General features: G+C 37.9%; 1 protein-coding gene across 1 annotated transcript in view; it reads left to right on the forward strand.

Annotated features, from left to right (window-relative positions):
• Positions 1-14,197, forward strand: part of LOC140160588 (eukaryotic translation initiation factor 5B-like) — a 44,566-nt gene that overhangs the window by 5,834 nt on the left and 24,535 nt on the right. The window contains exons 2-12 of the mRNA XM_072183829.1: positions 1,413-1,529; positions 2,593-2,695; positions 3,477-3,617; positions 4,548-4,658; positions 5,612-5,770; positions 6,394-6,625; positions 7,729-7,851; positions 8,769-8,938; positions 9,815-10,031; positions 12,636-12,662; positions 13,854-14,048. Of these exons, the coding sequence (XP_072039930.1) occupies positions 1,413-1,529; positions 2,593-2,695; positions 3,477-3,617; positions 4,548-4,658; positions 5,612-5,770; positions 6,394-6,625; positions 7,729-7,851; positions 8,769-8,938; positions 9,815-10,031; positions 12,636-12,662; positions 13,854-14,048 (1,595 nt within the window). The remainder of the gene's footprint in view (positions 1-1,412; positions 1,530-2,592; positions 2,696-3,476; positions 3,618-4,547; positions 4,659-5,611; positions 5,771-6,393; positions 6,626-7,728; positions 7,852-8,768; positions 8,939-9,814; positions 10,032-12,635; positions 12,663-13,853; positions 14,049-14,197) is intronic.

Consider the following 14,197-nt stretch of genomic DNA (forward strand, 5'->3'; position numbering starts at 1 on the left):
AGCTCGCAGGCCAAGGGTCACCTATAACTCAAGTCTGTCACACTGCCTGCATTGACTGTGTAATGGCTGTTGTACAATGTAAGGCGCTCGCAGGCCAAGGGTCACCTATAACTCAAGTCTGAATCTGTGGATTCATGTAAAACTACACTACGAGAATCCAGTCAGGTTCTCCAAACCAGCCATGAATCTGAAGGCCTGCAAAATTCTGAAGCAATGGATGGTGGTTGTAAATCATTGAATTGCGATGCAACATTTCATAAATCTGTGTTGGTTCACTTTTTTTTACAGGGTACTCAAAATTAGAAAATTCATTCCTGGCAGCTATCGTGTCATGAGACTATTCCAGGCCCGTAGCCAGGATTTTTTGTGTGGGAGTGCTGATTTTGAAAAAGTGGTCTTTTTTCTAAGGGTGCAGTTTTGTGAAAAGTGGACTTTCTTCCCTAAATTTGGACTTTTTGACCAAAAAACTTTGAAAAATCCTTTTTTTTTTTTTTTGGCTTGCTATGCTCGCAAATTCTAAAAATGTTGGGACTCTTTGTATAATGTTCTTGAATGAAAAGATTTCATTGATCTTTGGTGTTGACAGAAATACAATTTTAAATTTTGTCTAATATCTGAAAACAATTTTTCTTTACCGTCCATAAAACTACTACAGGCAGCTAGATTGTCTTCTTTGGTCACAAACATTTGCCCCCCAAATGGGTATCAAAATAGCTGAAAATCTTGACGACATAAAATGTCCTAACTTTGGAATGCTTTACCCTACAGAGATGGGAGACCACTTATTTACTTGCATTTTTCAAGATCTATAAGATGAAACCACTTTTAAAGAAATCAAAGCAACTTCAAAATTGTACGAATCTGCCTAATTGTTGTTCTCATTTATTAATTTTATACTGTCATAACTTACTGTCTGTCCAAACTCCAAAGTCTGTCTGAAGTTGAAGGAAGTTAATTCGGAATTAAAATATTATGCCAAATTTTACGTTTGCATATTTGCATTGATGTATCCTTCTATAAAATGCATAAAACATGAGTTCCACAAGTTAAAACTTGGGAAGCCACAAATTTATAGCAACTTTTATGTTCTGAATACATATTTTGATAAAGTCCTAGACCTGCATAGACCTCATGACATCATTGTTTATTGAAAGGCGAGGGACTGGTCTGTCGATATGCTTGAACGAACCGCTATACCAGTATTGAAGCAAGATGGTACATTTTTAATTCAAATTTTTAGTTCAAATTTTAGAAGTAAATTATGCAGTTGTTTGTGTATGAGAGCATACATCATTGAAGTAAATAGTAGAGAGTTACCGGTACCGTATGTTAAGTTAATCACAGTTCTCCCACTTTGCTGTTCGTATTATGCCATTAGCTATATATTCTGTTCATCTTGTTGTGATTTTCAGAGATGAGGACGTAGCAACTGAATCAATCGACCAGGCAGAGGACTTGAATGAGGATACCGGTGGTAAAGCTAAAGGAGGAAAGAAAAAAGGGAAAAAAGACAGGAAGAATAAAGACTGGTGCGTTGACTTGCTACGTGTACTGATAATGTCCATTGTCCACATTTTTAACATTCACGTTAGGAAAAATATTGGCGGTTTTAAACATGCCATGAAAACTACAAATACAAGTAGTACTTTCAACAATGCGTCAGTGTTTGCTGGCAAACAAGGACTCACACATTACTTTTCACATTTAAACCATGGACCTACAATCTACCTGTAATTATGTACATTGTAGGTCGTCCCTCTTATCTATTAGGGTGCATTCTATTGGGAATGCCTGGATCAATGTGGTACAAATTAAGGGTTTGGTGCAAGAAGGGCCTATCTGCAATAGCTGCTCTGTAGACATTTGGCAGTTTCTATATTGTACATTTTTATTATATGACACCGGGCAGCTATTGCAGATAGGACCCCTTTTCATTAACCCCTACATTATAACTCATCCCTTTTATTCACTGTTGTTAGAAGTTGAAAATATAAAGAATATTATTATGTTTTTCATCCTGTGTGCAGTGTCGGTATCAAGGGAAGTAATGTTGGCACACACTGGCATACTAATTGTATATCACTGCCCTTCTCCAATTCAATATTGATGAAAGCAATTTTGACATTGGGCTCTCCAGTCTCCCTAACATTGGTTCAGGGGGAAAGGGGAAGGTTTGCACTTCTCATCAAACATAGTTATGCTAATTTCACTGGACTAGCAGAGCAACAATGAAGAGTTCCAATATTTTGTCGAAGTGTGTCAAATATTTTTTTCCTTGATTATATGTATAAAATGTATTGTTTGTCTGTCAGTTTTAACCCTGTGGGCACTACTGATTTTCTTACAGAGCCCCTGATTGGTTAATTACAAGATATAGTCATCTGAGTAACCAATCAAAATAGAGCTTTTAGATCTCTTAGCAATTTTCAGCTTAATCCTCTTCAGTCCTACCGATTATTGGTACCATATCATGGTCAATACATGATATAGTCCTCTTTGTAACCAATCAAAATGGTTTTTAGAGGCTGATAAATTGGCTGGTAGTATCCATGTGGGGTTAAGTTTTAATAAGTTTTGTTTTTCATATTGCAGGGACGTTGATGACATAGTGAATGAAATAGAGGGGTTAAAAGTGAATGCATCAGACAACAAAGAAACTAATGCTGGAGATGAATCAGCTCCTAAATCAAAAAAGGTAAAGCAAAGGAAATGAGAAACTTGATAAATAAAATTTTAAGGGGGTACTACACCCCTCTATAAATTTGTGTCTCTTTTTGCATTTTTCTCCAAAACTAATAACACAGTGGTAACAAAAGTTATGTATATTATAGGGGCAAGAAATCCAATTACTACACTGGAATTTCAGTGATTCAAGACAAGCGGTTTGTTATTTATGATAAGAAAAGAGGTACCGCTAGGATGTACCTCGTTTCCTATCATATACTGAACCGCTTGTCTTGAGTCACTGAAATTTCAGTGTAGTAATTGGATTCCTTGCCCCAATAATATACATAAATTTTGTTACCGGTGTGTTATTATTTTTTGAGAAAAATGCAAAAATAGTCAGAAATTTACCACAGGGGTGTAGTACCCCCTTAAGTAGATTAATTAATAGATTATAAAACATTTCAAAACATTTAGTATCAAAAAGTACCACCAAAATGTTTTGTAAAAATTGTTTGCAAATATAATGTATTGTTATGATAACATGTTACAACCGTGGCATAACTTGACATTTAAATATTTTCTGTCACCCTTGATGCTCGCATTTGAAATTGTTACAAAAATGTTTTGTGTTTGCTGGAGGGAGAGAGAGAAAAGAATGATCTAAAAAAGAAAGTATGAACACCTACAAGTTTTTGCTTTTGACTTGATTGCAAAACAAATTAAGAAGATTGTATCTTTACCACATTTAACTGGTTACTTAATATTATAATGGTAATTGATGTTAATTGAATTTCACTGTACTCTCATAGGATAAGAAGAAGAAAGGTAAGAAGAAAGATTGGGATGAAGATGAGCTGTTTGATGAAATTGCTGCCATCGCCAACGAAGGAGAATCGCAAGAGTCAAAAGTAACAGAGGAACCAGAAGAGTCAGCACCCACATCAAAAAAGGTGAGTCATCTATCATTCTTAGTCAGTGGGTGTGGGTTAGCTTGGATGGGCTAAATATAATTGGTTTCTGGGTGTCCTCTATATATGAGGTGTAAGATTACATTGGCGGCATTGTCGTGCACTTTATCGCACGATGACAGCATGCACTAAATCGCACAATGACAGGTGCACATCGTCATCATCCCTATATCTTCGTGTTAAAAATTGCCGTGATAGTACAGGGTACAGCGAATCCTCTCGTTTTTTAACAGCTACGCATCGCGATTTTGTTCGAGATAGGCCGAGCGACTCAGGCTAACCATACCATGACTATCATATGAGATACCACATCGTTTCTATATTCTACACATTATTACGATTTGTGCATGCTCTAGTACCCCATATGATGTTTCTATTACAAGGGAAAAAAAATTGTTTTGAGGTAAAACCAGGGTTTTGTTTCCAGTACACTCACTCGAAAAGCAGTACACTAATTAGCGGGGCCTTGCAGCTTGCTGTGGATATCTTTTACTGCATTTGAAATCCAATGTAAAAATTGAGATATATTTAATTTTGAGAATGACAATTATACTTAAAGGAATGTGTTTAGACCATTTAGTTAAGTTCCAGGTGCACATCCTATAACACAATGCAAATGGAAACTTTCTTTATCTGTGTCAATAATAGAATATTGATTTCAACGGAGTATTGAGCTGTATGGAAAAAAATATTTATAATACAGGGTGTTGACACTGTGAGGTGCACTGCTACCTAGCTGTCGGGCTGAATCTACAGATCGTTCACACATTGATGAATATCTTGCCTTTATTTAAACCGTTTTGTTTACTCTGTGTATATTGTTGCTCTTCTAAAAAGTTGTTAGCTTTTTAATAGGTTGCAACTTAAATGAATGATTTTGAGCATATTTTTTGTTGGTTTATTGATATTTAGGATAAAAAGAAGAAAGGCAAGAAGAAGGATTTTGATGAGGATGAGCTGATAGAAGATATTGCAGCCATAGAAGGAGAGGCTGAAGAAGATTCAGCACCAATGTCCAAAAAGGTAACTTTAAGAAAGTATATACATGTATACTTCCTTCTGTTATAATACATCCTTGATAATGCAGTTCTTCTTGGAAAAAGAGATTCAGTTAGACAGAATATTCCCTGGCAAAAAAGGTGTGCAGCGTTTAACCGCTCCCGTGACGCGGCGCAAGTGCTACGTGCTTGCAATAGTGGGTGTCTTGGATAGCAATCCAAATGAACTAAGCTAGTTTGGCACAGATGGCCCCAGCTATGGCCAACTTAATCCTGACCATCACTTGGCTCGTCGGATTTGTCTGTATCAAATGGGTTAAAATAAATCAGGAAGAAACTAATCCATTTAACCCCCCCAACCCTAGGGATGAGGGGCAGCCTACTTGCCCATCCCTCACAAACCCACAAGTCAAATGTTTGGCAAGAAATATTTAACTTTTACAACATACCGTTGGCTTCTTGAAGTATAAGAAAAATGTTTTATGTAGCATCTCATTCACTTGCATTGGCAAACACTTAAGGGGGTACTACACCCCTGGCCAATTTTGTGCCTATTTTTGCATTTTTCTCAAAAATTATAGCACATTGGTGACAAGTAAGATATGCATATTTAGGGGCAAGGACTACAACTACTGCACTGAAAATTCCACAACTCAAGGCAAGTAGTAATTGATTAATTGATCAAATATTGGTTTTCCCTCATTTTTGACTGTAACTCCACAACTGTTATCTGTGCTGAAATAAAATTTCCAGTGCAGTAATTGTAGTCCTTGCCCCTATAATATACATATCTTAATCGTCACCAATGCGCTATGATTTTTGAGAAAAATGCAAAATTAGGCACAAAATTGGACACAGGTGTAGTACCCCCTTAACACATTATTATTTTTGTAAAACGGTTGATCTTGCAATGTTTACATTTTCATCGCAACAGTGAATTTATTACATACCATGATCTTGTATTTCACTGTTTGATAGGAAAAGAAGAAGAAGGGCAAAAAGGGAAAGAAACAAGACTTTGACGAAGACGATCTTTTAGACGAGTTGGCAGAACTTCAAGCAGAGATGGACGGCGGCAAAAAACCAAAACAAGATGGTGCTGGGGAGGAGAAGGAAGAAACTGATGCAGCAAAGAAGGTAACTAGCCTAATTTAAATGAGCTTTTGAATGTTTTACCTACCCATTTTCTCCAGGGTAGCCAAAAGATTTCAGCCCAAATCGCGGGTCAAATAATTGAAAAGTCACCCATTTTTTCTCTTTACCATTGGTTTCTATGGGGCAGGAAACTATCGGAAGTCGCGGAGCTAAAGTTGAAAAGTCTCCCATTTTTTTTTTTACCATTGGTTTCTATGGGACAGGAAATTGTCAAAAGTCGTGGAAAAATCTTCAAAAGTCGCCCAATTGGGCTACAAAATCAGCGGGTTTAGCAACCCTGATTTTCTCCCTCTGGGCAGGCATGCATTATTCCACAGTTGGCATGCTTATATTGCTAATTCAGAGATGCAACTTTCCCAGAAAATTCTGGAAATGTAATGGGGAAAAATGTTGTACTTCCCCCTGGAATTAGATGATGATATTTCAAGCATAAAAAAGCAAAAAATATGTAATTTCAAGAGAGGGGTGATATGCCCCTTAGCCTATTCCTCGGGCGACCTCCAATAAATGATCGATGCCGGGTGCAAGCGTCTGGCCAAGGGGTCAGGATGATTTTCAGGAAATGAATCTGTTAACTAGTCACATGTTTGCTAATTTTGTTATAGAAAGCTACTCCCAAGCCTGATGATGAGGAAGGAGTCGGAGCAGAGTCAGGCGGTGTCAAAACGGCTGCTCAGAAGAAGGCTGAAAAGAAAGAGCGTGAAAAGAAGAAGAAAGAACTGCAAAGACAGGAGGCTAGAAACCGTAAACTGAAGCAAGAAGCCAAGGCCAAGGAACCTGAGGCGGGCGGAGAAGATGTTAAAAAAGAAGATGGGGCTGAGGGTTTGGCAACTGAAGGTAGGGTGAAGAAGAATTTCTAATTAGTTAGTAACAGGCATGAGACGTTTCAGGTTTAAATATGAATTCAAGTGTATTTGTTACCAAAATTTACGCATTTTTTTAATTTTCAGGCTATTTTGGGGTGTTCAATTTCCCATGCCTTTTCAGGTTTTTCTGTTAGTTTCAGGTTTTTGCCTGAACATTCATTCTCATGCCTGTAGTTAATCTGTACTATTGAAACACTTTGTAATCTGGATCAATATGGTCTTACATAGCTCAGTATGGAACTGCATGGCCCAAATTACATGCAGTAACAGCAGGCCCGTACGCAGGGGGGGTGCGGGGGGTGCGACCGCACCTCCCCAAATTTGCAAAAGTATACAAAAAGTCCCAACATTTAAGAATTTGCGAGCGTGAAGCAGCAAAAAAAAATCAGGTTTTTACGGTTTTTGGTCAAAAGGTCCAAATTTTGGGGAAAAGTCCACTTTTCACAAAATCCACCCCTTTGGAAAAAAGTCCACTTTTTCAAAATCAGCACCCCCAAAAAAAAAATCCTGCGTCACGGGCCTGAGTAACAGTGTAACATTTGAATACAACTGTAGTGTAAGGTATATGTCATACACTGCATAATGTAAGCACCCCTTAAGTATTACATTGCAAGATGCAGTGCAGTTGCTGCTGGGAGTGTCAGTGAAAGCATTCACCATGCAGTGAGTATTGTGGGATGCTACTCTTGCTACTAGGAAAATTCAGCACTTATTGATGTGTGCGCCCTGTTTATCGTGTGAAAAAAATGGTGTCAGATGGCCAGACCAGGATCACGCAATGCATTGTGGCTAGTCAGTCAGTACATGAGGCAAAACAGAGGCATTGCCGTTTCATAGCTTTTGACGGCTTGATTCAGTCCATGTTTATGCAATGTTCACTCTAGAGTGTTGTAGTTTCTATGCAGTGCAGGTCAAGGAAATACCTCTTGGATGCACATTAAATCTTCTCTCCTATTTAACTATGTACCTGAGAATGTTGGCAGGAATGATTGGATCTGGATGAAGTTTTGATCAATATTTCACATACTATTAGTGACTTCTAATGTGACCATGTCTCTAACTTGTTCCTTGCAGATAAATCTAAAGAAAAAGAGGATGCAGAAGAGGGTGAAGAGGAAGCCGTAGATAAGAAAAAGAAGAAGAAAAAGAAGAAGGGTAAAGGAGAGGAACCGGAAAAGAAGAGCAAGATGGGCAAAGGTGAGTGAAGTCATGGTGCCTATTTGAATTAGGCAGTATTAAATAAAAATAGCTCTAAGATACGTAAACAAGTTCATCAGGAGTTTTTTATTTTTTTATATCATTTGTAAAATTTCATGTAAACAAATCCAATTGATTATTTGGTAAAAGGATGTTAAACATAGGGTTAGAAGACACATAAAAGGAGCGATTTGGATACGGAGAAGGGGGCCCAACACACTCAACCGGGATGAAGGAAATCACTTCCTGGCGCAGATCTATGACCAACTCCTAAAACAGCGCCACCAACGTCACGCTCCGACAGGAAGCAGACGAGGAGGACTGGGAGAACTGGTCAGTCGATTTGAGAAAGTGCTATGATGTAGCACGAAACGTCATTGTTAGGTATGTTTAACATCATTTTACCAAATAATCAATTGGATTTGTTTACATGAAATTTTACAAATGACAGCTCTAAGATAGAATTGCAAAAGATTGTGAAATTGTAGTGCTAATCAAAATGGACTTATGTTTGGAAGTTTGATCACTATAGTTACAATTTAAAATCCATGTTAAGAAAGGTACTGTTTAACGTTCTAAGGTTTGTTAGTCCCTAAACCTAACCCTAACTTTTGGAATAGCAAAGCCTTGCATTTTGTTTGATTAGCGAACTGTATTTTCGTTCTAGTGAACCTTTATAGGACTAGCGGTCAGTCTCTGAAGATGTAAAGATCTAAAGAATATGACTTGGGTACATTCCGGTTGGCCAATTGTAACCCAAATTGGATCACAGAGTATGACTTCACAAATTTATTGGGGATGATAAAGGTCACATGCATGAGGTCAAAGGTCATTTAGAAGTCAACTCTTCTTAACTGACAAATATGACAGGGATAGTACTCAAAACATAAATACTAATCTACTTGTTTTTCCATCAGCTCAACTCAAGGCTATGCAAGAAGCATTACAAAAGATGAAAGAAGAGGAAGAGAGACTGAAAGCAGAGGCAGAAGCCAAAGCCAAGGCGGCAGAGGAAGCGGAGGCTAAACGATTAGAAAAATTACAAAAAGAGAAGGAGAAGAAAGAGAGGGAAAAACAAAAGAAAAAGGTTTGTGATTTGCTGAAATTTGGCGATGTTAATAGTTGTGATAACAAGATGTTTAAGTAAATAAGCTTGTTCGACAGGAATTCATAATAAGTTGCAGTATTTCTACGAGTATGCCGTCAATTATCACAGTACGGGTGTAGCCTGTCCCTGTGTAGCCAGTCCCTTTGTGAGTGGTTGGTGTGTCTCTAACTTTATCACATCAAGATGAAGTCAGAAATACATCTGACGAAAGCTTGACCACTCACACAGTGACCAGCTGCACCAGTGCTGCAATAACCAATAGCGTACTATAATTTTAAAATAAGATATTTGTTTGATAGTTGACGACAAGCCGTATTTCACACAGCCTTGTAGCAAAGGTCTGTGAACGTAACCACTACCTGTTAGATTGACTATGGATAAGCTAATGCTCTTGATGAATATCCGTGATGAATACTGAATATTCTCGGAACAAATAAAATTCTAGAATATTAAAATTGATCTTGAAACAGTTTTTATCATCCTACTTTGTCAAAAGGGTAAATCGATTGTTTATAAATATGATAAAAGAAAATAAGATATTCAATAGAGGTTATCCATGTTCTATAAGCTGCATATCCTATCAACGACTGCTATACCTTGTTTAGGACATTCTAAAGAAGTACCTGCATGTGCAACTATGACTGTTTCAAAATAGCCCGCCAAAGTCATGCAGGTAACTCTGAGGTCGTGCATTGAATTAGTTTGAATGAGGAATACTACGGGAACCAGTGCCTTTTGTTAAAAGTCGCACATGAGTGAAGTGGATAACCTCTATTGGAGGCCCTTTTTGACAGGCGTGAGTAGGTGTAGTGTGACTGTTTTCATTAATAAACTGATCAATTTGCAACCCTTTAGGAGAGGATAGAACGACAGAAGAGAGAAGGAACATATATGACCAAAGCACAGAAAGAAGCTAAAGCCAGAGCAGAGGCTAAGCTTGCAGCGATGAGAGAACAAGGCATCGAAGTACCCACCTTGGCCAGCAGCAACAAGGAAGCTGCAGCTGAAGCAGGGCCCAAGAAGGTGCGATATGGAACGCGCACGAAAAAGAACAAAAAGGGCCAAGATCAGGGTAAGTTTGCATTAGACTCCCATCTCCTTGTAAAACTGCACACAAAATGTATTGTTATCAGGACTCGACCTTAATTGTTTTTAGCAGTAGCCAGTCGGGTGTGTAACTCGACTGTGTAACTCCACTGATCAATGGGCTTATTGCCCTATGTCTGACATGGTGCAAGTTTTTAAAGCAACAAAACATGATGTGCCCACATACCATCTTCCAAAAAGCTATCAAACTATTGTCAGACGCTGAAAAGGCATTCATACATGTGTACATGTAGAAATATTTGAATATGTCTTCCCTAATTTGCTATGTATGTGTTTGCAAATGATGTATTTTTCTGACACTTCTTGTATGATGCTATTGTGAAATCATCTTAATTAATTACTGATGCAAACAATAATGCCACAGATAAAGATATTAATTAGTAGCAAAAACAGGCTTTGAGAAAACAAAAACTCAAACCCAGGAGCCCTGAAGCAGCACCCTGGATGCTCACTGCACTCTATTTGGTCGCAGTATTTAGAAAGTTCAAAGTTTTTTGTTACCTTGTATATATGTTTGAAGGTATTGTATATTTTGGAAGTTATTATATATGGTATGTATGCCAATGCACAGGTTTGTGAATTCAGTTTTAACAGCCTGTCGAATATGCTATAACGGATTCGCACCAGTACAAGGAGGACTTCTGTTTTGTGGTAAAAGCATCATCAGTCATGACTTTTTATTTGCAATACATTTCTTGATATTTTCAATGGTACAACATAAATTACATTTGTTGGTACCTGATTGTATCCCACAGACTATTGCGATAGTGAGAACTACACTACAAGATTCCTTTTGGAGCCACCTGCACATGTATACCATTGCCAAGTACCATTGCCAAAGTACTTGGCTGGTACTGTGCAGTACCAGTGGAGAACCAGTGTAGTACCAGTGCAGTACCACTGCTGGTTGGTCCTGTGCAGTAACAGCATTGGTACTATATGTAGGTACTTAGTGTGCACCAGTCATGTACCTTGGCGATAGTGTACCTGTGCAAGCGGCCACAATAAGAATCTTGTAGTGTAATTTGTATAGGAAAAACCCTGCCTTAATCTTTTGTGTGACAAAAATAACACTAACAGCCTCATCAGCACACATGAACATAATAATTTGAAGGAAAAAAAATTCTCAATCCAGCGGGAATAATGTGCAAAAAGTGGGTGATTTTAGCAATGCGTGTGATTTTACTAATGCGCGCAGGGTCTAAAGATGACCCTATGTCAATGTTTGTAGAGGTTAGCAACTGGTCTATCAGTATACTTGAAGGAATAGCATATGACGACTCCACTGATCATTGAGCTTATTGCCCGATGTCAGACTCGGTACAAGTTTTTAAAGCATGGGTCTTCAACAAAACATGATGTGCCCACATATCACCTCTCAAAGAACAATGCCAACTAATGTTGTAACCAATGAAAAGGCATTCATACGTATGTATAATTGTAATTGTATATAGAAATATTTGAATATGTCTTCCTTAATTTGCTGTGTATGTGTTTGCAAATGATGTATTTTTCTGACACTTCTTGTATGATGCTATTGTGAAATCATCTTAATTGATTACTGATGCAAACAATAATGCCATAGGACTTTTTTAGATGTAAAGAGGCCTTTATTATAGATGGGGCCTTCATGCACAAGCCACTTAGTTTTGGAATTAAATCTAATACTGGAACTTACTTTTTGCAACTATTGCGACGTTGCGTCTGGAACCACCAGACTTCATCAGGCAACTGACCCGTTGGACTGGTCACGTGATAGACGGCTAGGTATCGGCCCGATGGCACGGTCCCATGCATGAGATAAATTGAAGCGGAGTTCCCCTTTCTTGTTCAGTGACGGTTGCTCAATGCGTTCCCAAATGGCTTCTTTTATGCCTCTCCTATGCCATTGTTCCTCCTTATCAAGAATAACGACTTCCTCGTTCTTAATTGAGTGTCCAGTGTCCTTTAAATGGAGGTAAACAGCGGAGTTTTGAGCTTTGTTGGTACTTGGGTCGATACCTAGCCGTCTATCACGTGACCAGTCCAACGGGTCAGTTGCCTGATGAAGTCTGGTGGTTCCAGACGCAACGTCGCAATAGTTGCAAAAAGTAAGTTCCAGTATTAGAGTTAATTCCAAAACTCTGTTTGAAACTACTGGATGACTAAGAACATTCACTCACTCAATAACTTCATCATGTACAAAAGAAGAAGAAAAAAACCAGGCGCAGACAATGAACTATTCCATTTAAAATCCACACTACCCCTGTGGAAGATTTTGGAAATATCTTCCACAGGGGGAGTATGTTTTTCAAATGTAATTGGTCAGAGGTAATCATTTTGAAACACATACTCCCCCTGTATTATGGCATTACCTATATCTTCCACGATTGGAGTGAGTATTTCAAATGGAAGTTACCCAATTGTCTATTCTATTTAAAACTTATACTCCCTCTGTGGAAGACTTTAGCTAAATCTTCCACAGGGGGAGTGTGGATTTCAAATGGAATAGCCCAATACCCATTAGGGAGTGGATGTGTGGATTGAATTCTTACATTGATTCGTTATTGTATGTATTTTTGTTTCCCAGGATCTCAAGAAGCTCAAATGGAAACAGGTAAGGAGATTAAAGGTTCAAAATGAAAGGAAGGGATAAATAAAGGAATGAACACAAATAAACGAATAATGATCAATATTGAACAAAGGTATTGATATTGGCAGTTAAAAAGTGCACAGCAGAGGTACTAATTGAAGATCCTTGTTATAAAATGGGGTTATGTCACATCTCGAGATGAATAGCAAAGGTTTATATGGCTATGTAGTCTCAATGCAAACAGGTGGTTTTGTCCATGCAGTAGATAACCCCATTACAGCAGAAACTGACACAATTTCATTTTATTTTTAATGATTTAGTTCAATATGTCTTCCCTAATTTGCTATGTATGTGTTTGCAAATGATGTATTTTTCTGACACTTCTTGTATGATACTATTGTGAAATCATCTTAATTAATTACTGATGCAAACAATAATGCCACAGATGTTTTAAAAATCTTAATTAGTAGCAAAAACAGGCCTCCTAGCTGAAAAAAAAGCTCAAAACTAGGGGGTCTAAAATGGGACTCTGGACACTCACTACAAGGTGGTTTTCTCCATGTTTCAATACTCTACCACATTATTTCACTATGAAACTTGCACAGAGGGTGTAGATAACCTTGTTGTAGCAGAAACTGACACAATTCCATCTTCATGATTTCATGACTTGACCCCCTTTTCAGAACTAGCATCTTCAGTTTGTTTCTGTAAAATAAAACAATAAGGATTTTGTCACACTATTGTTAAGCAATACTCTATATCATTACAGTATTGTACGCTACCACTACAAAGTAAACACTTTGCAATTTAAGCGACTTCTATAATTCGGAACAGTGCATTGTGGGTAATGTCGAGAGGGATGAACTGATCAGAACTCGTATAGTGTTTCAGTGGGGGCAGCACTTTGTAAACAAAAATGTTTTGCATGTTGTTTTGTGTTGATGTCTTTTTCACATCACTTGAAAAGAACAAACAAAGTAGTGGTGTGCCTGAATAAAGCTGCCAATGTGACAAGTTGCAGTTCATTTATGGATGGAAGAGATTGCGTTATTAACCCCACTATGATGTCCCAATATACACTCTGTTTCTGAATTATTAAAGTGGCTTATTACTCAACCACACATAAATGTCAGTTTTTAGCAGAGAGGGTGTGCGCCAACGTTAAGATAATATCTGCACTCTTGTGACCATTTATTTCTTGTTTATCAAATGCAGAATCTGTGGCCAGTGAAACGGCAGAGGCAAAAACGGAAGATGTCACTGTCATGGAAGAAGGTGCTGAGGAAAAATCTGTAGAAGAAACTAGTGCAGCAGAGGAAGAGAAGAAAGAGGAGGAGAAAGAGGTGGAAGAAGTGAAGGAATCATGGGAAATTGAATCTGAGGAGGAGGAAGAAGAGGAGGAAGAAGAAGGTAAGAGATAGGAAAGGGTTATTAGAAAAAAATGAAATAGTTTGCCCTCCTAATAAACCATTTCAGAAAATCCTGAAAGCCTGTGTTTTAAACCCTACATACACCACAACATGTTAAATGCAGAACGCAAACAATAATGCAAATTGAAT

This window comes from Amphiura filiformis, chromosome 9, assembly GCF_039555335.1.
Source record: "Amphiura filiformis chromosome 9, Afil_fr2py, whole genome shotgun sequence".
In the NCBI taxonomy this organism is placed as follows: Eukaryota; Metazoa; Echinodermata; class Ophiuroidea; order Amphilepidida; family Amphiuridae; genus Amphiura; species Amphiura filiformis.